This window comes from Gossypium hirsutum, chromosome D07 (assembly GCF_007990345.1).
Source record: "Gossypium hirsutum isolate 1008001.06 chromosome D07, Gossypium_hirsutum_v2.1, whole genome shotgun sequence".
Classification (NCBI taxonomy): domain Eukaryota; kingdom Viridiplantae; phylum Streptophyta; class Magnoliopsida; order Malvales; family Malvaceae; genus Gossypium; species Gossypium hirsutum.
In genome coordinates this window covers 51,223,593-51,247,451 of record NC_053443.1, presented here as the reverse complement: position 1 = coordinate 51,247,451, position 23,859 = coordinate 51,223,593, and the positions used below count along the sequence as shown (strand labels likewise).

The 23,859-nt window shown below is 32.1% G+C and overlaps 1 protein-coding gene across 1 annotated transcript; it reads right to left on the bottom strand.

Moving 5' to 3' along the window:
- Window positions 1-19,644: 19,644 nt before the first annotated feature.
- Window positions 19,645-20,436, bottom strand: LOC107955730 (glycine-rich cell wall structural protein). The gene is made up of 2 exons (XM_016891538.2): window positions 20,199-20,436; window positions 19,645-20,087 (listed from the first exon to the last, which is right to left on the bottom strand). The coding sequence occupies exons 1-2, from the start codon at window positions 20,314-20,316 to the stop codon at window positions 19,780-19,782; spliced, it is 426 nt and encodes a 141-aa protein (XP_016747027.2). The 5' UTR covers window positions 20,317-20,436; the 3' UTR covers window positions 19,645-19,779.
- Window positions 20,437-23,859: the final 3,423 nt, after the last annotated feature.

Below are 23,859 nucleotides of genomic sequence, written 5' to 3'. Positions count from 1 at the left end.
GTGTACTTGATGAAGAGCCAAATTGAGAAGCTACAAAGTTCTACAATTTACTTGGTGAAATGAATAAAGAACTTTATGAGGGATCGAAAATTTCAAAATTGTCATTTTACATTTGTCTTTTTCACTTAAAATGTTTGGGAGGGTGGACCAAAAACTCTTTGACACTACTGTTAGAGTTTTTGAGAGATATGTTTTCATTTGCAAAAATCCCTTATTCATGCAAAGGTATGAAGAAACTGATAAAACATTTAGGCATTGGGTACGACAAAATTCATAGTTTCCCAAATGACTGCATGTTGTATTGGGGTGATCAGAAAAACCAACATCTTGTAATGTTTGCGGTAAATTTTGTTGGATGAATAGGAATACAAAAGATGTGAATGAGGATGAAGGCGAGGCACAGTCAAGAAAGAAGCCAATAAAGATTTTACGATATTTTCCACTAATACCAAGGCTTCAAAGGCTTTTCATGTCGTCAAAGACAGCTAAGTCTATGAGGTGGCATCATGATCAACGAATCGGTGATGGATTATTAAGGCATCTTGTGGATTCTTTAGCTTGGAAATTATTTGACAGTAAATTTCCAAGCTTTGCAAGTGATCCTTGGAATGTGAGGCTTGGGCTAGCATCTGATGGATTTAATCCTTTTAAAATCATGAGTACTTCGTACAGTACTTGGCCTATAGTGCTTGTTCTTTACAATTTGCCTCCGTGGATTTGCATGAAGCAATATTCTTTTATCTTATCTATGATTATCCTTGGAGAGAAAGGTCCCGGGAATGATATTGACATTTAAATGCAGCCACTTATTGAAGAGTTGAAACAGTTATGGGCGGGTGTTGAAACATATGATGTTTTGAGAAAGAAGAACTTTTATTTACGTGCGGCTTTGTTGTGGACTATTATTGATTTCCCGGCTTATGCCAATTTATCTTGTTGGAGTCCCAAAGGATGTTATGCTTATCCTTGTCGTGCGGCGCAAACATGTTTGAAGTGGTTATACAATGGGAAGAAGTTCTCTTATATGGGGTATCACCGGTGGTTAGATAGAAACCATAGATTTAGATTTCAGAGGACTCTATTTGATGGTACTGAAGAGTTCAGAGAAGCTCCTGAGCAGACCATTGGATCTGAAATCTTATTCATGTTAAAAGATATCAATTTTAGTTATGGGAAGATGAATCAACCTCCCAACATGCAAACAAAGAGAAGACCGAGGGAGGCATATGTTGGCGATGTTGACCGGCTTATTGATGATGAATCTGATGAAGAGGATGATCCTAATGAGGCAGACTTGTGGAAAAAAAGAGAGTATTTTTTAGTTGAATTATTAGGAGCATCACATTTTGCGACAAAATCTTGATGTCATTCATATTGAAAAAAATGTTTGCGAGAACATTATCGGGACAATTCTGAAAGTCGATAGAAAATCGAAAGACAATCTTCAGAGTCGACTTGATCTAGTTGACATGAGAATTTGGCCTGATCTTCATCCTAAATTACTTTCGAATGGAAAATCTCGATTGCTGCTTTCTATTTTTGCAATGTCGAAGAAAGAAAAAGAAGTATTTTGCATGATGTTGAAGGATATAAAAGTCCCAGATGCGTATGCATCAAATATATCTCGATGTGCGAGTCTTAAAGATCGAAAACTATATTCCTTAAAATTACATGATTATCACATCTTGATGCAAGATTTACTGTCAGTTGCTTTACAGTATTGTATGTCAAAAAAGGTGACTTATTGTATAATTGAACTATCAAGTATAATGAAAGCTATTTGTGGCAAAGTTTTAATTGTTGAAGAACTTGAGAAAATACAAGATCGAGCCACCTTGACTTTATGCAATTTAGAGAAGATCTTTCCACCTTCGTTCTTCACTATTATGGTGCACTTGCTAATCTATCTCCCTCATGAAGCAAAACTTGGTGGACCGATTTTCTATCAGTGGATGTATCCTATAGAGAGGTGCTAATTTATTTGTAAAGTTGTCATTCATTCATGAATATACCTTTAGTTACAACTTTTTTGATAATGTTGTATATTGTGTTTAGATTCCTATGCAAATTGAAGTCTTATTGTCGTAATAAGTGTTATTCAGAAGGATCAATTACTGAAGGTTACTTGGCAGAGGAGTGTATGACTTTCTACTCTAGATATTTAGAAAATGTTGAAACAAGACTGAATAGACCAAGTAGAAATGCTGGGCTAACTAATCATAACTGAGCCGAAACTTATCTATTTCGAAATTATGGAAAACCAATCGATAAAGTTAAAATTGCACACTTAGATGATAGATCTTGGGTACAAGCACATCGATATGTTCTTTTTCACCACGATTCAATTGAACCATTACGCAAGTAAGTTTTTGAATTTGATAAATATTTATATTTTTAATTTGTTTATCTTCTAACCAAGTAATCCACTTTTTAACGTAGTGAGTACAAACAAGTCTTGAGATCTCATTCACGCTCCCAATGATTACAACATCGAGAGATTCATAAGTTATCCATAAAATCTTTTCATGAATGGTTAGGGCAAACCGTATGCAACTGAAGCTTTCATTGACAAAAAATAATGTTTTCGTATAACATTTATAATTAAGCAAATTACTTTCAATTCAATAGGTTTGGAGTGGAAAGGACGTCAATAACGAAGTTAAATGGCTTTCCCAATGTCTGAATAGAGTAGTGAAAAGATATACTGCCTTCTTCATTAATGGATTCATGTTTCATACAAAATCTTGCGAAAGATTGAGGAGGACTCAAAATTGTGGAATAGTTGTTAATTCTTCAATTACAAGTTATGCTAGTGCTAGGGACAGTAATCCTGTTGAGGGAAATGTGGAGTATTACGGACTTCTTGCTGACATTATTGAGTTGGATTACTATAGCAAACGGAAGGTTGTCTTATTTCGATGTGATTGGGGTGATGTTAATACTGCTCACGGAATTAAAAAAGATCAATTTGGTTTTACAATGGTGAACTTATCTCGATTAATTCACACTGGACAACAATTGATAGACGAGCCATATGTATTTTCTTCTCAAGTCAAACAAGTTTTTTCCTCGAAGGATCCAACTGATGAGGGTTGGTACGTTGTACTCCGTAACACCCCTAGAGACTTGTTTGACATGGGCAATGGAAGTAGAGATGACATCGACGAAAGATCAGAAACTTTGCCTTTTCCAGAACAAAACTTAAATGAAACTATCCCTAGTACTAGTACATAATTTCAATGGGTTCGGCAGGATATGGATGAAGATATTTACTAATCATGATGTAGTAAGATTTTACGATTTTTTTAATTATATGTAATATTATAATTTAAATCTTGACCTTGTTAAATATTTCAACTATTTTATATATACTATTATTGTTGTAATTAGTTACTAATATTTCAACTATTTTATGTGTATTGTAGATAAAATGCCTAGAAGAAGATTGCGAGATCTAAGTATTATTCAAAATCCTCCAAATTCGAAAGAAACAAATAATGAACAATAGACTGCTATTGGATCTTCGAATGTTCCGAATACAGCTGATGAACTTGCAGAAATTCAAAGTAATGTTAAATTTAATTTACATGCATGTTGACTTTTATTATTGATTTTTGTTTCAAATTCTTCTATTATAATATACCATTCTTTTAGCTGAAAGTGGTGGGAGGCGCAAAATTCGAGGACGTATGCTATTAAAAGATTTATACGAGTTAAATTCTGTCGAGCGTGTCAAAGTATCTAGAAATAGTCATAGTTAGCCTATTGGATTAGAAGCTCGACTTTTAGCAGGATACTTGGGCATTATAGCACGAAATGCCAATCTGTTGCCTATCAACTACAAGTCATGGCATCATATGCCTGATAGTAACAAAAATCAAGCTCTCGATAATATTAAGGTAATAACGTGAATGTAATTTATAATACTTTGGTTTAAGTTTCATTTATATTTACTTTCTAAACTTGTGTTATTTATAGGAGAGATTTGCTTTAGAGGTCTCGGATAATTATGTGAAGAATGCATTAGGAAAAAAATGGAGAGACCATAAAAGTTCTTTAAAGAAGGAATATTTTAAGAAAAATATAAGCCTCGAAAAGAAATTACGAAATGTTCCGTTGGGAATGCTGAGGTACCAATGGGAAGATGTAGTTAGATTTTGGAATTTAAAGAAAATAGAGGTATTACGTACTTCCAAACTCTTATAATTATTTCAGTTTATAGTATTTACTATATACGTAATAATAATTTCATAATGTAGGTTCGTGAGTGAGTTGGAACTACAAGTAGGCAAAAACAAAAATTCACGCACACTGCTGGGTCAAAAAGTTTTGCTTGTGTAGCTGATGACGAGGTATTTTGAATTTACTAATTGTGTCAAATATTAACTACTTTCTACTAAATAATATTTTTCCTACTATATTGTAGGAACTGTTGTCTGGTCAAAAAGTTGGACAGCTTTAGCTTTTTGACATTACGCATAGAAAGAAAGATGGATCTCCTATGACTATTGAAGCTGCAGAAATTATGACATATTTACTTAATAAAATTTGCATTATTTTAAATATTTATCATGTTTAATTATAATGGTTTAATTCGTCGTTTGTAATGCAAATAATGTTAAGTTATGTTGCATTTGTTTTGATTATATATTTCGTTGCTAACTCTTTGCTTGATTTATTAAGAGAAACTAAAGGATAAAAGGACAGAGTATGAAGTGATCGCTTCAAGGGATAGTTTTGTTAATCTTGACGACATTGATAACCGAATTATTACTGAAGTTTTGGGTCCTGAAAGGTATGGTCGGGTTCGATTTCAAGGATATTTTGTTAACCCAACCTAATATTTTGGATCCAACTTGCAGCAACACATGCCTTCGGGGAATCAGACTCAAATTGAAATTCAGAGGTTAAGAGATCAGATAGCTCAGATGCAAGCGAGCACAATTGAGCAAATTGCTCAACTTAAAGCAAAGGCAGCATCGAGAAAAACAGAGGCTTAAAGAAAATATGAAGAACTCCAGCAACAACTTAAAGCGGAGGCAGCAGCAAGGGAAGTAGAGGCAAGCGGAAAATATAACGAACTCCAGCTACAACTCTAGAATATGAGGAAAATGTTTCAGCAGTCGCAGAATTCGCCATCTTAAACGTTTGTTTTCTTATTGTGAAAATATTTTAACAATATAAATTTTGAATATTATATATTTTGTTATTTCATTTATTAATTTAGATCATATACATATTTCTTTTGTTGGATTTGAAGTATCATTTAGATTTGCAGTTTTTGGTTGGATTTGATGTTACAAGAAATTATGTTGATAATTCGAGTTCTATATGAATGAAAATGGGGGTTGGTAAAAATCTGTTAAAGTTAGTGGCATTTTTCTAGAAACGCTGCCAAAGAATATGACTTTTAGTGGCACTTTTACTAAACCGTTGCTAAAGATAATGTTCTTTAGTGGAGTTTGTAGGGAAAGCGCTGTTAAAGGTCATGTTCTTTAGCGTCGTTTGTGGAAAAAGCACCACTAAATGTTATGTTCTATAGTGGCATTTTTGTGAGAAACGCCGCTAAATGTCATATTTTATAGCGGCATTTTCCACACAAACTCTGCAAAATTTAGCGGTGTTTTTTGCGGCGCTTATCAAAATGCCGCAAATTGTTTTAGGAGCACTTTTAGGCCCAAACAAAGACCGCTAAACACCTATTTTGCTGTAGTGTTTTATGTAATATATAGATATAGATTCTATTCAAATTAAATACATCAATTTTTTTCCTTTTCTTTTATTTGAATATTTTTTATTTTTTAACTTCCCATTATTTCCGCTTTCTTATAATACTAATATTTTATCCATATATTTATATAGCTAAGGATAAATCTGTCTATTCACATTTAAAAAGAACTAACAACCCTTGGACTTTCACTCCCTTATTTTATCTCTCCTATCTTTACTTCTATAAGTAGTGTCCTAAGGATTTTACAGTCCAACACGTTTATTTAGTGTTTCTGTTTTTTGTTGTGATTTTGAAAGTTAGTGGTTTTTCTTTACTTTATAAAAAAGGTTAACTTTCATCTTTGTCATCTTTAAATTTAGAGTAGATGTATATATTTTAATTCATGTTTGTATTTTTATAATATTATTAATTAATTTAAATTGTTAATATGTTAAATTTTTTATTAAAATGTTACATTATTATATATAATTTACGTGATTTTTCATTTCTTTTAGATTTGTCTTATTTATTTATTTACAAGATAATAGTTTAATTTCAGTTTTAGCCCCTATATTATACTAAAATTTGGGATTTAATCTATTTACTTTAACTTTTAACATAATTTGGTCCTTCTACTTTAAAATATCATTAGTTAATTTAAATATTATTAATTATTTCTATCAAAATGTTGGTGTTAAAATTTTAAGAACATTATTTTATCGAAACAAGCTCAAGCTGGTGTTTTTAAAGAAAAAAAAATCAACATTAGTATTTCCAAAGTTGTTTTTATTGTTACATGACTATCAAGTGATTTTTTTTTTAATTTTAAAATGTCACACCAGCCAATTTAATAGAATAATTTTAACTATGGTAATAATTGAACTTGAATTTTTAAATCTGAAAAGTAGAGGACTAAATTATTGAAATAAAAGTAGAATAATTAAATTCCAAATGTATGCAGTGTATAAAGACTTAGAAATATTTTAACTTACAAATTTTTACTCTATAATTTGAGATAAACAAATAACAACCTAGCACAAAGCTTTGCTTAAACCATACTAGTTTCCATTAAATATAACACCTTTTTCTTTTTCGATAGTTGAGTCTTAACTCGATCGGCATGGGTATTGTTACTAGTACAAGAGAACGTGGGTTCGAGTGCGTTAAATTATATTATTCTCTTACCCAAAGGTTGTAGGTTGTTGGAGAAAGGTTGGTGGAGATGGACTATGAGTAATTTTAGGTATTTCATTTTCTTTAGATTTCCTATTATTTTGAATTTTTTTTAAAAGTTTCCTTTATTTTCACACTATGAACAATTTGATTTCTTTTTCATTATTTTTTACTTCTTATTTTAAATATATAAGTTTTTAGAAAATTAATTTCGTCACTCACAACGTCAGTGTGCGCACGACTAGTATTAATATATATTAAGTGTGTGATTATATAAAGGGTTTATTTCTTCATTATAGTTCACGATGTAAAAGTGCTTTTAAAGAGAATTACGTTGAAAAGTGTTGTGAAAAACGTGATTTGTTAATTTTAAGTATTTTTTATTGTCGTAAAAAATTATATTGAGAAATTATAATATCTATTTTAGATATGATATTAAAAAAATAAAAAATAATTTAATTTAAATGATATTTAAATAGTTTAATATTATGATACATGAAATATAAATTTTAAATATTTTTAAAAAATTAATATAAATTATTTGTAAAATTAATGATAAATAAAATATTAAATAATTTAAATAATTTAATATAATGATACATAAAATATAAATTAATCTAAATATTTAAATACCTTTTAAACATTTCATATAAATAATAATTTTCTTTTATAATTTTATTTCAAAACACAAAAATTAAAAATTAAAACCACTTAAATTCCAACTTTCCCTTTCACCCAAAAACCAATTATTCTTCGTTGCATTTATAGTTGAAAAGTGCTCTTCATCTTATGCACAATGAAATATCCAGCCTAAGTGTTTCACTCACTCTATGACTGTGCATAGAACTGGTAGACATGCAAATGTAAATGCCGACACTTATCCCACTATTCTTTCATGAGGGAAAAAAAATCAAATCTCTTTTATTATATCAAATTTATCTTTAATTTTAACATAATTTAATTTTTTATATTTTATAATGTTATTAATCAATCTAAATATTTAATACTGTAGACTATTTTTATTAAATCTTTACGCGAATTTTTTTAAAATAATACCATTCTAATAAAAAAAATATTTTAACATGATGAGTTCGAATAAATGTTTTCTTTCAAATCCATATCAGCTAACTAAATTATTAAAGGTGTTGATTATTTGGATCAAATAACGACACAATTTCTATTTTTAGTCATTATAAGATAATGGTAAAATTGTAGTTTTATTTTCTCTACTATACTCAGATTTGGGTTTAGCTTTTATATTATAATTTTTGGCATAATTTGGTTCTCTACTTTTATGGTGGTAGTACTTAGTCCAAATAATTAACATTCTTAATTACTTTGATTGAAGTGATTACGTGAATTGCTCTTAAAAACACATTTCTAATATAACATATTTCTTTTTGGAGGAAGTTGGAATGAACATTTTTAAGAAAAAAATTGACCTCAACATTTTAGCTAGAATAATTAAGGGTATTAACTATTTCGAGTAACTAATGATATTATATAGAGGAATCAATTATATCAAATTAAAATATAGATATTAAATCTTAAACTTAAACATTGTAGAGGAACATAGTTGAAATTTGATCTAAAATAATCTATGTTTAACACAATCATTTATCATTTAATTTGATAAAAAATTGGCATTTTTATTTTAATTTAATTGGTATAAATAATTATATATTTACTCTAAATAGAACAAAATGACAAACTAGTAATATATAAATTTTAAGTTTTATCATTTAACATTCTCAATATCCCATTGATCTGTTATGTGCAAGATGTGGATCTATCGAGAGCATCTATCATGTTTTATTGAGATGCTCGATTGCTACGGAGGTATGGGAAGGCCTTGGACTCGTGATAGATTCTTTGACCACGGTTTCTCTTTTCATTCTAATTCTGGCTATGACCGATGTTGCTGCTAGAGGTTGGCTGTTGACTGTAGCATGGAGCTTATGGCTGCACAGGAAACTTTATGTTTGGAAAGGTACTGTTACTTGGCAACTAGCTGTCATCTCGGTCGCTAATCGATTTTTACAGGATTGCATTGACGCTCGCAACACTTTTTGACTGGGTGAATCAGCCCGCTGAAGCAGATTACTCCAACAGTGTGTGCTGGACTCGGCCTGAGCGGGAATGGATCAAGTGCAACATCGATGCAACGATGAACAAGGTGCAGGGAGCGTCTTCTTTTGCTGTTGTTATCCGCGATCATATAGGTGCTTTTATCCAGGCAGTATTCGACTGATGGGCGTCGAAACTATCAAAAATAATTCCTACAAAATAACTCTAAATAGTAGTAAAGTATGGTAGTAGGGTCGAGTCCACAAGGATTGGTGTGATAATCAACTTTCGCGTTTAACTTGTGATCATAATTTCTGTCGTGTTGATAGTCGTGGCTATAGTTGTGCCCACAACTCCAAACGAGCCTGTTGAAAAATAAACAAATAAATCAGGGGAGTTTTGAAATGTTTAGAAACTAAATAATTGAAACAACATATATAAATAATTAAATAAATTGGAAATTAAATTCAAATTTTGTAATCAAAGATAATAAGCCTTAGCTCTAGACTTGGTGGATTCCGGATTTTTGAATCGATCCTTAAAAATTAATTTTCTCCTCCAAACAATAAGCTGGTTATAGCAGTTAAGAACGTCCTATCCTCCAATTCTTCCTCTCGTAGCTGGTCCAGGTACGACTTGCAAACCAACCCTTACCGATTATCTAATCGAGATACACGTGTTCCCAATTCAAGATTTTGGAAGCCTTGCGCTCTGAAGAACCCAACTCGAATTAACGACCTCAATCGCGTGGGTCGTTTAGACCCGATCAGTTTTTCCTTAATTTGTTCTCGAATATCCGAATACAGCACGGTCGACTCGTTTCTCCAATTGTTAGCAACCACGACTCCAACCCAACTTGCACTTGGATGTTCTTGTCGAAAGGTTTTGACCTTTGCCCACTGTCCTTGAAGCCCTTCCCAGATTCGCCTATCATTAGTGGATTGAGGCGTCTTTGAGCTTCTCCGTTCAAGTTTGCATTTTTCTCTGTTGAAATCCTTGTACGTTCTGGAAACAGTTGGAGCTCTAATTTCGAGGCTTTCATGACAACTTCACGTATAGGTTTTTTGATCATCGATAATTCCTCTTGCTTAACATCAATATCTACGTTCCTGCAATGCACAATTTGTAACTTATTGTTGGGATGTCCTATATTTTCATAAACATTAAACCTAACCACTTCACCGTCAAATTCCATTATGAGTGTTCCACTCCAAACATCAATTTTTGTTCATGCGGTATTCAAGAATGGTCTCCCAAGAGGTATGTCAGACGAATTGGCTGAGTTGCCATCCTCTATGTTGATAATGTAGAAGTCTATAGGAAATATCAGTTCGTTTACCTTAATAAGGACATCCTCTAGCAGTCCTTTCGGATGCACTACAGATCTATCTGCAAGCTGAATAATTACACCTGTTTCCTTCATAGGACCTGCATTAAGTAGTTTATAAATTGACAAAGGCATAACATTAATTGATGCGCCTATGTCACACATGGCTTTTTTAAATACTGACACTACCTATTTTGCAAGATATGGAAAACATACATTAGTCATTACATTTAGGTGGTATTTTTCTTCGTAAAATGGCAGAGACATTTTCTCTGACACTCACATTTTCATTACCTAGGAGCTTCATCTTACTCGTGCATAATTCTTTTAAGAATCGTACATATCGTGGAATCTGTTTAATCACTTTAAAAAGAGGTATGTTGATTTCTACCTTTCAAAAGGTGTCGAGGATCTCCTTCTCTTCTCACTCCTTCTTGCATTGGACAAGTCTTCCAGGAAACGGAGCTGGTACTGCAAATGATTTTTATGGTGTTAACTCCAATAGAGTATCAGTGTCAAGTTTCTTTTCATTTCGACCAGTGTCATGGGAATGACTCATACCAAGTAAAGGTTCCAAAACCTTCCTACTCCTCAACACCATAGCATTTACATTGTGTCAAGGATTAGACTCAGTTTGAGATGACAGCTTACCTTGGGACACCGTATGGCTAACTGTGAGCACAAGCTTGCTCACTTGCTTATCTAACTCTTGCAAATGCATTTCAATTTTTATTTGAAACTTCTCAGTACTATTGGCTAGCATTTCCACTATGGCTTCCAAAGATGACTTTGGGGGCGATAATTGTTGATTCGGAGGCAGCCTTTGTTGGTAAGGTTGATTGAACTGAGGATTCGGCCCATAACTTAGATTTGGGTGATCCTTCCACCCCATATTATATGAGTTCAAGTAGGGGTCATATGCCTTTGGGGCGGTCTTAAAAAGTTCCCGACAACATTTTCTTGTTTAGCGCAAATTCCACACAATCGTGCTGGGCCCGTTTTATTTGTGAGCAAAGTTTGAACAACGTTAGTTAGCTTATCAATTTTATCTTTTAGGGATAAAGAACTTAACCCATTGTAACACCCCCTAACCCCAACCGTCGCTGAAACAGGGTTACGAGGCATTACCGGACCTATCAGACAACTTACTAATAAATCGTAATTAAAATAACATTCATAGTATAATTTAATAATTAAATCCCTATAATGGACTCTCAAAGCCCAAAATATGTATTAAAATAGAACGAAACTTGTTCGAGTATTCCGAAATATTTTTAGATTTTTTTTGAAAAATTTTGACAGTATTTTTGCTTATTTTTACATAAAACCCCTGCAAATTTAAAACCAAAACAAACTAATACCACTGTTTCAAATAAAGATTTTATATCTTTCATTCCATTTCAAGATTTAATACTAAGTCTACTAATTTATAACTTTAAACTTTATTATCATCCAAAAGATCTTAACCATATACTTACAACCAAGATCATTTAGCATATATATTTACATATATGTATACCACTCGTGTACAATCACCTAGTACATGCCACTTAAACAAAAGAAATAAGTACATCACCAAAATTTTCTTGTTGGAATCGAGATCTTTTTGGATGCTGAACTGGACTTTGAACTCTAATGACCTGCAAACGAAAACAACCGTACGTTGAGTATTTTATACTCAGTGGTATTCCTATAAATTAAACTAATTAATAATAATAAAATTACAAACATCAACCATAAGTTTTATAAATCATTTAAACTAAATATACATATTTATATATATCAGTTCATAAATCTTAAATTCATATATATATATATATATATTTCACATACTAATTCAATTCATAATTTAACTCACACATTCTTCCTCATACTTTTCAATAGTGCCAAATCAATCAATCTCATTTTCAAATTTTCATTTCAATTATTTACCCTATTAACAAGGCTCAGACTCTGACAGATACGCAGATTCCACCCAAACACACCAGAATATCCAACCTAAATACACCTGGAATAATATAAATCCTGCATAACACACCAGTATATCATATCCTCCCAAACACACCAATAAGGCATTAAATGCCTTTTCGGATAAACCGAAGCATATAATAACATAATCATCTTCTCGAACGAACTACAAATCTCCTCATCATATCACAAATCCTATGGCATGCCATTTGTATCCAATCTAGTCCGATAAGTTAATAGGGTATTATTTTACTTTTCAAATTTCGAATTCATTTCCACAACAATTTCAAATATTCAATCAATTCAAAACATCTATTATTTCAATTCACATATAATTCAATATTCACACATATTCTTACTTATTTCAAATGTTATTACTTACCTTACCTTAAATGTCCCATGAATACAATTTCAATATAACACTTATTAAATAGATTAAGTTATAGTAATACAAACCTGGAATACGCGTTTACTCCTCAACGATCTTTTCTTTTCCTTTGGGTGTCGATGCCTCGTTTTCCTTGTTAAGTACGAAAATAATAATTAATTTCACTATTAATTATAGCATTAAATTATAAAAATAAAAATAATTAAATTTTATTCAATTCTTACTTATTCCCAATTTAATTCTAACTAAGCTCACTTACTTTTCTAGCTTATTTCATATTTCTTTTCTACTTAATTTCTTGCCATATTTAACTCAACTATTCAATATTCATAATTAAACCCTAACTTAAGACTTCTTATAACTTAATTACAACTATGTAAAATTTATAGCCTATTTTACACTTTAATCCTTTTATCAATTCTAACTAGAAATTCTATCAACTAAACCCCTAATTTAACAACTTGTTCAACATGAATCATGTTTAAAAACCTATGAATTCTCAAAATATCAACTTAGTTTCATCAAAACCTTATTCCAAGGCTTCTAAAACATCAAAATTAAGAGAAAAGGGCTAAATTTAGCTTACCAATTAAACTTGAATCTCTAAAATCCCAATTCCCCCCCTTTTTTTTCTTTCCCTTTTTCTTTCCCTGTTTTGGTCTCTTTCTCTGTTTCTTTTCTGTTCTTCTTTTGTTTCTTTTTCTTGTATTTTACTTACTTTACTTTATTTCTTTTATTTTAACTAATAACAATAGTAATATATTAAAAAAATATTTTACTTATTATTTAAGAATATATTTATTTTTATTACAAGTGTACCTATATAATTATTACTATTACACTTGTCTTTAATCTTTACCATACATTTCTCATCTATTAATATAATATAATATAATATAATATAATATAATATAATATAATATAATATAATATAATATAATATAATATAATATAATATAATATAATATAATAATATATTTAAAACATAAAAAAAAATCTAAGATATTTATCACTTATGTCGCCTCATTTCTTGTTAATGGCTTAATTGTCATTTTCTATTAATCTATAATTCAACTTTTACCCCTAACTCAATTTAGTCTTTTTTTTTAATTTCTCTTAATTAAACTATAGTCACCTAATTAAGCACTAAACTAAACTCATAATTACTTTTAATAATTATTTATGACTCGGTTTACTAAGACGGAGGCCCGATAATATACTTTTTCGATGCTCATGAATTTTAGGTCATTACACCCATGAACCCGTCTTGTGGGTTCTGTGGTTGGTCAAATTGTTGAGAGTTAGCAGCCATCGTTGAAATCAACTCTTGTGCTCTTTGAGGAGTCATATTGACTAATGCCCTTCCACTTGCAGCATCTATGATTTTCATTTCCATCGAGAGCAACCCTTCATAGAAATACTGCAAGAGTGACTGTTTAGTCAGTCTAAGTTGTGGGCAACTTGCACTCAACTTTTTGTACCGCTCCTAGTAACCGTAGAGCGATTCAGTGTCCTTTTGACGGATTCCCACCATGTCCCTCTTTAGTTCAGCCATTCGAGCTGTAGGAAGAACCTATCAAGAAACAAACGTGACATGTCAGACCATGTGTTGACAAATCCCGAGGGTCAATAAAATAGCTGCTCTCTAGCAGAGTCGGCTAATGAGAAAGGAAAAACACGAAATTCTTTGAGATGAGTGTGTGGATTTTCGTTCTGTAGTCCACAGAAGGTCGGTAGTAAATGAACCAAACTTGACTTCAACTCGAACGGTGTACCTCCCGCCGGGTAGGTTATACATAAGGGTTGTTGTTCATCCGGTGCCGTTGCGAGTTGACGTATAGCTTGTTCGGCCATCTCATCTGGTTTGTCAAATTGGAACATTTCCTCAGTGTAAGATATGGTTTCAAATTCAGGATTTGGTCATTTACCACGTCGAATGACTTCTCTTCGCAGTTGTCGAGCCAATTTCTCAATTTCTGGTTCAAACTCTAGAATTACAGGTTCTAATCTGGTCATAAGGTAAACAAAAAAAATTAGAAAAAATATCTCCAATCCCCGGCAACAGCACTAAAATTTGATGGGCGTCGAAACCACCAAAAATAATTCCTACAAAATAACTCTAAATAGTAGTAAAGAGTGGTAGTATGGTCGAGTCCATAGGGATTGGTGTTATAATCAACTTTCACGTTTAACTTGTGATCAGAATTTTTGTCGTGTCGATAGTTGTGGCTATACTCCTACCTACGACTCCAATCGGACTTGCTGAAAAATAAACAAATAAATCAGGGGAGTTTTTAAATGTTTAGAAACTAAATAATTGAAACATCATAAATAAATAATTAAATAAATCAAAAATTAAATTCAGATTTTGTAATCAAAGATAATAAGCCTTAGTCCTAGATTCGGTGGATTTTGGATTTTTGAATCAATCCTTGAAAATTAATTTTCTCCTTCAAACAATAAGTTGGTTATAGTAGTTAAGAACATCCTAACCACCAATTCTTCCTCTCATAGCTGGTTCTGGTACGACCTGCAAACCAACCCTTATCGATTATCTAACCAAGATACACGTGTTCTTGATTTAAGATTTCAGAAGCCTTGTGCTCTGAAGAACCCAACTCGAACTAACAACCTTAACCGCGTGGGTCATTTAAACCCGATCACTTCTTCCTTGTTTGTTCTCGGAGATCTGAATACAGCACGGGCAACTCGTTTCTTCAACTATCAGCAAACACGACTTCAACTATTTCCCTGAAGTTGCAGTGGAGTAGACTAGACTAAAACCACAAACCTCATCCCCCTAAAGTTGCGGCAGAGTGGATTGAAGCTACAAGCCGTATCTCTCTGAAATATAGTGGAGCGGATCGAAGCAACAAGACACAATGGACTGAAATGGAGCTACTTGAATAAGAGAAGCTAGAACAAGTCAAGAATCAGCGAGACTGGGAAAAATTGGTCTTTCTTAGTCTTTACTCTATTCTTGTTACATGACAATGAGCAAAGAGGGGCAGCTGTAAGACATAATTTCTGCCTGGGCCCAAATATTAAAACAAGATAAACAACAGTCTAATTACAAAGAAAAAAAATAGGCCCAATGTAGCCCATGGCCCAGAAAAAAATAAACCCTAGCCCACAAAAAACTAAACATGTTTCAGCCAAGAAAAACCTAGGTGCGCCGCACCTAGGTCTTCAGGCCTTTCCCACACCTCCTCGCATGCTGCACACCGTCTCCGCTCGCCAATCACCGGCCTCCTGACACCTGCAAGGAAAATTGAATAAAACAATAAAAAGGGAAGCATGCGGGAAATAATAGGAACAAACATTAAAGAAAAAGAAAACATTTTTGATTCGACTATAAAAGCCCAATCTAACCTTTGTAATGTTTTTTTACGCACACTAGTAAATCGAAAAAGAAGAACAGAAATTTCAGAAGAGGTTGACTTAGATCTCTTATTGTTTTCTCTTTTTTTCTTTGCCTTTTATTTATTTATTTTTATTTCTTTTACAAATCTATTTTAACAAAAAAACATAGAAATAAAAAGGGATTTTAAAGGAGGCGTACCTGAGAGCTGCGCTCCACCGTCGTGAGTGTCTGAGGTAGCCGCCTCTGATGAAAGGTTGCCAGAAGACGAAAGGTCCTTTTCTTGTCGGGGCAACCTCGTTCGATTATTGGGATTTTTTACTTCAAAATGGGCCTAGAGAGGCCGAAACAATCAAGATGACCCCTTTTTTGGGACTCCGGCCGTCGTCACCGCCGCCGCCGACCACTGGCCATGACAGACGGACGGTGGCCTTATAGGCCGGAGAAAAGGGGAAGGGTTGAGAGAATTTTTTGAGTTTTTTTAGGAGGAAGGAAAATAAAGTTTTTGAAAATTTTTTTGTTTGTTTAAATAGAGGAGTAAAACGACGCTGTTTTGGGTTAGGGACTCAAGGGCCAAAATGACGCCTTTTAGGGCCTACCCGCGCGTGACCCGACCCGCTCCAGGGAGGATCCGCGTGTTTTGCAACCCTAGTCCTGTCGCGTTTGTGCTTCTTTTAATGTACTCCCTTTTGCTTTTTTTTAATCTTTTTAAAATTTGGCCCTAAAATTTTGTTTAGTTTTCGATCAGATCCCTAACCCATCAACACGCTGAAAAGCGGACACGTGTCCAGGGTCTGGTTTATTCACTCACCTGCCCTTTTCTTGCCCTTTTCATTCAGGTCCATCTTTGTTTATTTTATTATAGCTTTTACGCCTTTAAATTTCATTTCTATCCCAAATTAGTCCCAAATCTGTTTATCTCGATTTATTTTGCAAATTTTTTTATTTATTCAAAACTTTTCTTCATGTATTATTTATTTATTTTATTATTTATTTTGAGTTTTTCACATATTAATCATTTCAAACTATATTAAGCTATTATCCATTTTTTTGTATTATTTATTTTAAACTATATATATTATTTATTTGTAATTGTTTCCATATGTCATTTTTTAGAAATTGTTTTGTATATCCTTTGTCTAATTTTTTTTACGTATTATTTATTTTCAACTTTTATATATTATTTTAAAAATCGTCTTCTATGTTATTTATTTTTGCTTTGCATGTCTTTATTTATGTTACATATGATTTATTTTGATTTTCTTATATTATTTACTTCAAATCGTTCTATATATATTATTGTGTTTCATTGTCCTTGATTGTTAAACATCAACATTAAAACAACATGTATTGTGTGATTATTGCCATCGCGTATGTTATGATTCACTTATTCTTGTTTTGGTATTATTGTTATTCATTAATATAACATATTACTCATAAATCGTTATTCTATGCTCTATATTATCATCCTATTTCATCACTTCCAAAGTCGCGCTCATTTTTGTATATCCATAATAAATTATTTTATTTTATCTCTAATAAAACGAATGTACCTCGTTCAAAGGCAATATTTCACATTTTGGAAATTCGAGAAATTGTACCCTAACTTACGAGGTCTCAATTTTCTTCCTAAATCTAAACAGCAAAATACCCTTCTAATTCTCAAATTTTACATAGCTTCGATAAGAGTTAAAGACAAGCTCATTCTCAACATTTCCAAGCATCGTGTCCTAACTTACAGGATGTGACACTTGTTATCTCGAGTCAAGAGGGTCTTTGACCTTCGTTTCGATTTAGTCAAGCAAATTCTTTTGAAACAAATGACATTAATAAAAGAGGATCGTATTTTAAAAATCTTTTCAAACTTTCAGCTTTCGACATAAAGACATTAAATAATCAACTAAGGTACCAAATTTGGGTGCATCGAGGGTGCTAACCCTTCCTCGTGCGTAACCGACTCCCGAACCCGTTTTTAAAAATTCGTAGACCAAAAAAATATCCGTTTTAATAAATTTAAACTTTTATCAAAATGGTTACTTCACGAGGTGATCCAATCACACCTAAATAATAAAAGATTGGTGGCGACTCCCATTTTCGTTTCATTTTCAAAATCCAAGTCGACCTCGTTTTAACAAAAAAAATGGTGTCAACATCGATAGTCGTGGCTATAGTCCTACCCATGACTCCAAAGGGACTTCCTGAAAAATAAACAAATAAATCAGGGGAGTTTTAAAATGTTTAGAAACTAAATAATTGAAACATCATAAATAAATAATTAAATAAATTAGAAATTAAATTCAGATTTTGTAATCAAAGATAATAAGCCTTAGCCCTAGATTCGGTGGATTCCAGATTTTTGAATCAATCCTTGAAAATTAATTTTCTCCTCCAAACAATAAGTTGGTTATAGCAGTTAAGAATATCCTAACCACCAATTCTTCCTCTCGTAGCTGGTCCCGGTACGACTTGCAAACCAACCCTTACCGATGTTCTAACCAAGATACACGTGTTCTTGATTCAAGATTTCAGATGCCTTGCTCTCTGAAGAACCCAACTCGAACTAACGACCTTAACCGCGTGGGTCGTTTAAACCCGATCACTTCTTCCTTGATTTGTTCTCGGAGATCTGAATACAGCACGGGCGACTCGTTTCTTCAACTATCAGCAAACACGACTTCAACCCAACGTGCACTTTTTGACTTGAAATCGAGTTAACTTTAAGGGATGAGTTGTCAATCCCGATATTTAGGAAAAATGTGAATATCGATTAGAAGGAATTTTAGTATGGATACGTATCTCACAATTCCTAACTGGAAAGAACATCAGCCTAAAGCTAAGATGGAATTTAGTGAAACATGAATTTAATCATGCTTCATAGGTTTCGAAAGGTGATTTGATGATAATGGAGAAAATTGGGAAGAGAAAGGGTTTGAAAGGCAATTAGATAAATTTTGGTAAAGGATAAAAAAATGGAAATGAAAGTAGCAGTATGCTACTGACGCATCAAGTTGGAAGGAAAAAAAAGTAATTCTTATTTATTCCGAATGAATTTCAATGTAAAATATAATGTGTCTTTTTAAGGTACTTAATGCTCTATTTATATACATAATATTTATTAAATTTGGCTTTAACCACTTCAATAAATAATTAAAATTAAATAAAAAATAAAATTAGATTTTTTTTCTCTAATTTTGGCTTTTACAAAGTTAAAAGAATCTTATGAGTCCTTGATATTTTCCACATTTTTTATTCTGCCTCACTTTATTGACTGTGTTTCAATTTTGTCATTTTCTGCTCGTTTTTTACTCATAACATCCCAATTGCATCCCTAACAAAATTAAAACATAAAAACACTAATTCAACAGGGATCAATTCAAAAATTAACTGAATTAAACACAAAAAATCATGCAAATTAAGATGTTATCACCGACCCTCTCCCTTATGGATCGGATGCATGTCTGGCAGAGATGTTAGCTATCCGTGAAGTATTGTCATGGCTGAAGGATGAAGGTATGATAAGTTGCTTGTTATTTCGGCTTTGAAATACCCAATGTAAATTTAACCATGTCCAGCACATAAAGAGAGAAGATAAGCTTTAAATTTAATTAGTTCCGCAGTGGTACGTTTCGAACATGACCGTAGCAACCAAATAGGGAAAAAGTAAAGCACAATTTTATTGCTTTATACTTCCACTTACATCTCCATATTAAGGAAGCATTTTCATTTAGGACTTATGCCCATTTATTTATTAAGATACATGCCAACTGTAAATGCAAAAGGCTACATTAGGCGTGAGTTTCAACTTCGACAGCCTCGCCAGCATAAGAGCAGCACCTTTGGCAGCCTCTTCCGTGATGATCTGAACGACAGCAGCCATAGGCGCAGCCTCCTTTATAACCTCCTCCATGTCCACCGTGACCGCCGTGGCCACCACCACCGTATCCTCCGTGGCCACCACCATACCCTCCGTGGCCACCACCACCATACCCTCCGTGCCCACCTCCATACCCTCCTTTCCCTCCGTGTCCTCTTCCATTATAACCTCCGCGTCCATCTTCTAGCTCAGCCTGGGTTGTTTCGGTAGCCACCTCACCTGCAAAACCAGCACTATATTAGAATATAAATGTTCGACATGGTCATTTACGCTAACATATAGAAGCTAAATAATTAATTAAGAAGCCATGCTAGTTAATTAGTTGCAGACCATTATTGTTTTCAGTGGTAGTTTCAGCAAGATCTCGAGCTGCCACTTCCGAAGAAATGAGAAGAACAACAGCAGCTAAAAGAGCAAGGAGAAGGAAACTCTTGGAAATGGAACCCATATTTGATTTCTTTCTTTCTTATGAAACTGCTCAAAGTATTTGAAGAACCAAATATGGTTAAACCAAGGCATTCTCTATCTCTATTTATAGGCCCCGACGGGTCAATATCCAAAGAGAAACAAGGAAATCTGATAAAAGATTGGGGTAATATAGGGTTTTTTACAGATATAAATTAAAAAAAAAAATTAATATTGAAATAGGTTATCCGAAAGATTAATTACCAAAATGATATTTTTTTTAATGGAGCTTATCTGACAGGCGCCAATGAATATTTATATTAATTTTTTTTGGTTTGATTAAAATATTATTTTTTATTTTTATTAAAAATATTTAAATATAAATACGGGTCAAAGTACTGTCAACGGATCAAAATACGGGTGAGAAACGGGTTTTCGAATGGCGCCTGTCAGATAGGCGCCACTAATTGCGGCTCATAGGGAGGCGCCAATGACCATGGCAAAAAAAGAAAAGAGAGAAAAGAGAAGAAGAGAAGAAAAAGAACAAAGAAAAAAAAAGGTAATGTATTATTTTAGTAAATAATTTTGTTTATAATTTAAAGAGTTTAATTAAGATATTGTGATTTTTTTTGTTATTAATTATTAATTATAAATTATTTATGTTTAGTGTTTATAGTTTTGGATTAGTATTTTGTATGAATATTGTAATTTTTTTTTGTTTTTTATAATTATTTTAAAATTAATTTGTTCGTAATTTAGGATTATGTTATAAAATTTTGTGTTTGTAATTATTTTAAAATTAATTTCTTAGTAATTTAGGATTAAATTATGAATTGTTATGTTTAGTTTAGTATTTGGTGAATTTAACATATAAGTATATAAAAAATTAAAAATCATTTTATTAAAAGTTTAATTATAACTGACTCTTTTAATCATATAGTTGTTGTTAACTCATTTAATTTTTATATAATATAAACATAATTGCTATTAAGTCATTTAATTTTTTTAGGGTTTTTTACTGGAATATATTAAAAAAATTAAATACCCAAAATACATTAAAAAATACTATTATAAATATAATAAATATTTTATTGTATTAAAGATAATTTTTAAAATTTTATATTTTGGGTTGAGTTACTTAGTTTGGTAAGTTTTTTTTTTAGATTTTGGGTAATTGATTTAATTATTGTTGAATTACTGATTTAATATAAATATAAATATAAAATTTCAAAATTCTTAAAACAGTTTCGAAATGCAAAAAAATTACATAAAATTTTTAATGCAAAATTTTTCATTCAGAAGCCAACAAAATTAATAACCTAACAAAATAACTTTCAAATAATAAAATTACTAACAAGACTCTACATTCTATTTAAAAAAAATAAACCAAAATACCTTATCCTTCTTCTTGTTTTCCTTTCTTTTTTTCTTCTCCTTATCTTCTTATTTCCGTTCCTCTGCTATAAATTTATGTCTGTGTTTCGGGAGTATATATAGGGAAAAAATAAGCAGCCGTGGGCCCTATCATTGGCGCCTCTCAACATGGCACAACTAGTGGCGCCTCTCAGATAGGCTCCACCATTGGTGCCTCTGAGATAGGCACCACTACTCTCTGTAATTTTATATAATATAAATATTCATTGGTGCTTTTCAGATAGGCTCCATTAAAAAAATACCATTTCTGTAATTAATCTATCTGACAACCTATTTCCGTATATAATTTTTTTTTTAAATTATTCCAGTAAAAAACCCGGTAATATAAATGTCGACCCCGCAATGTAGCTGGGTGTTGAAGAGTTTCAAACCTATTAACTCAGTTCCCATTGTCTGGATTCAACTTGGATTTCAGAGTTTGAAACCTATTTCAGTATATAATTTTTTTTAATTATTCCAGTAAAAAACCCGGTAATATAAATGTCACCCCGCAATGTAGCTGGGTGTTGAAGAGTTTCAAACTTATTAACTGAGTTCCCATGCCTGGATTCAACTTGGATTTCAGAGTTTGAAAGTGGAATTTATTGGGGCACATATGATCAACAAATAGTCGACGTTTTTACATGGAGGGAAAACAGAGGAAGGACTCTGCCTCACGGAAGTACTTAAAGTTGCATGGATATTAGGGCATTTACGTGGAGAAGTTCCAAAAATGGATGTTGGGAGCAATAAATGATTTTTGTCCACTCCTTATCCAAATGAATTCATGGTTGTCAAGATGATTGTTTTTTCAAAGTGAACTTAATAGAATTAACTATAGGATAAGAAACTCATATATATATATAGTAAATATGTTATATTTATTTGTTAAAAATTGTGTACAAAATTTTCTATGTTTTAACATTAGTATAAATTTTAAATTAAAAAAACTATCATTAAAAGTTTATAATTCAAAAAATGAACAAATGTTGTCGATGTTTCAAAATTTCAATTTTAAGTGATTTTTTTTTGTAAAATTACAATGAAAGTTTATATTATGAGCACTATAAGAGTGTGTTTATCATTGAAGTTGAAAAACATTTTTCAACCCAAACCATGATTTGAAACAAAAATTTTTGGTAAACAAACAACTTTTCAAACTATTGACACATGTGAAGACAAGGTGAATTTTGTGGCTGAAACAGTGGCCACAACTTGAGGCTATGTTTATTTGCTTTACTTGTCTATTTTCAAAGTTGACAAATTTTAAAACAAAAGCATTGTGCTATCTATTTTGAAGATATTTGGACGAGCTAGAGCCTAAACCATGAATACCAATTGAGTTAAAATTGAAGACTTAAAGATTGAGTACTTGTGAAACACGTAAAGTCACTTTCTATAGTTGAAGACATTGAATTATATTGAGAGCTTTATGAAGTTATTATCCTATGCTGATTTTTAGCTTTACTTTATAGAAAAGCGATTAGACTATGACTCTTATGTAAGCAAAACTTAAGTGGTATATAAACTTAAGTTTTGTCTAAGTTAAAGTGTAACTAAGAGACTAAGAGAGCACAAATTTATTCAAGCTAAGAACATTTTATGTGTGCATTATTTTGTAAGTAATCAAGAGAGTCTCTTGTATTGTAAAAACTAAGCTTTTCAAGTGAAAGCTTAATGGAAGAGTGATCTAGTCTTTGTATAACGGTGAGGTCGTTAAATGGTGAGAGTTAGACTAATGTTAGAACTTAAATCATTGGTTGACTGTGATAAAGATAATGGATCATTGCTCTAGGCAAGGCGCCGAAGAGGTATACTGAGGTTGAACTATGTAAACAATCTCAGTGTTCATTTTTATGTTTTTGCACTTTTAATTTTGTGGTTGGAACTGTGACTGTAATTCCAAGCACTATTTTAGTCATAGTTTCTGTTTGTAAAACAAGTACTCCCTCTTTTTTTATAATTGGTATCAGAGCCTCTTACTCAACATAAATAGTGATTATCCTGGTTAATATGCTTGCTTACAATGGAAGGATCTTCAGTCTCATGCCCATCTATGATCAATGGAACAAATTATGAGTATTGGAAAGCTAAGATAAAAGCATTCATTAAGTCAACGGATGAACGAGCTTGGAGAGTTATTTTAACTGGATGGACACATCCCTTCACTGAA

Bases quoted from the DNA above. Each gene is read 5' to 3' on its own strand.
- LOC107955730 (XM_016891538.2), bottom strand. From the start codon at position 20,316: ATGGGTTCCATTTCCAAGAGTTTCCTTCTCCTTGCTCTTTTAGCTGCT. The intron at 20,088-20,198 runs GTCTGCAACTAA...CTGGTTTTGCAG, and splicing joins TACCACTGAAAACAATAATG to GTGAGGTGGCTACCGAAACA.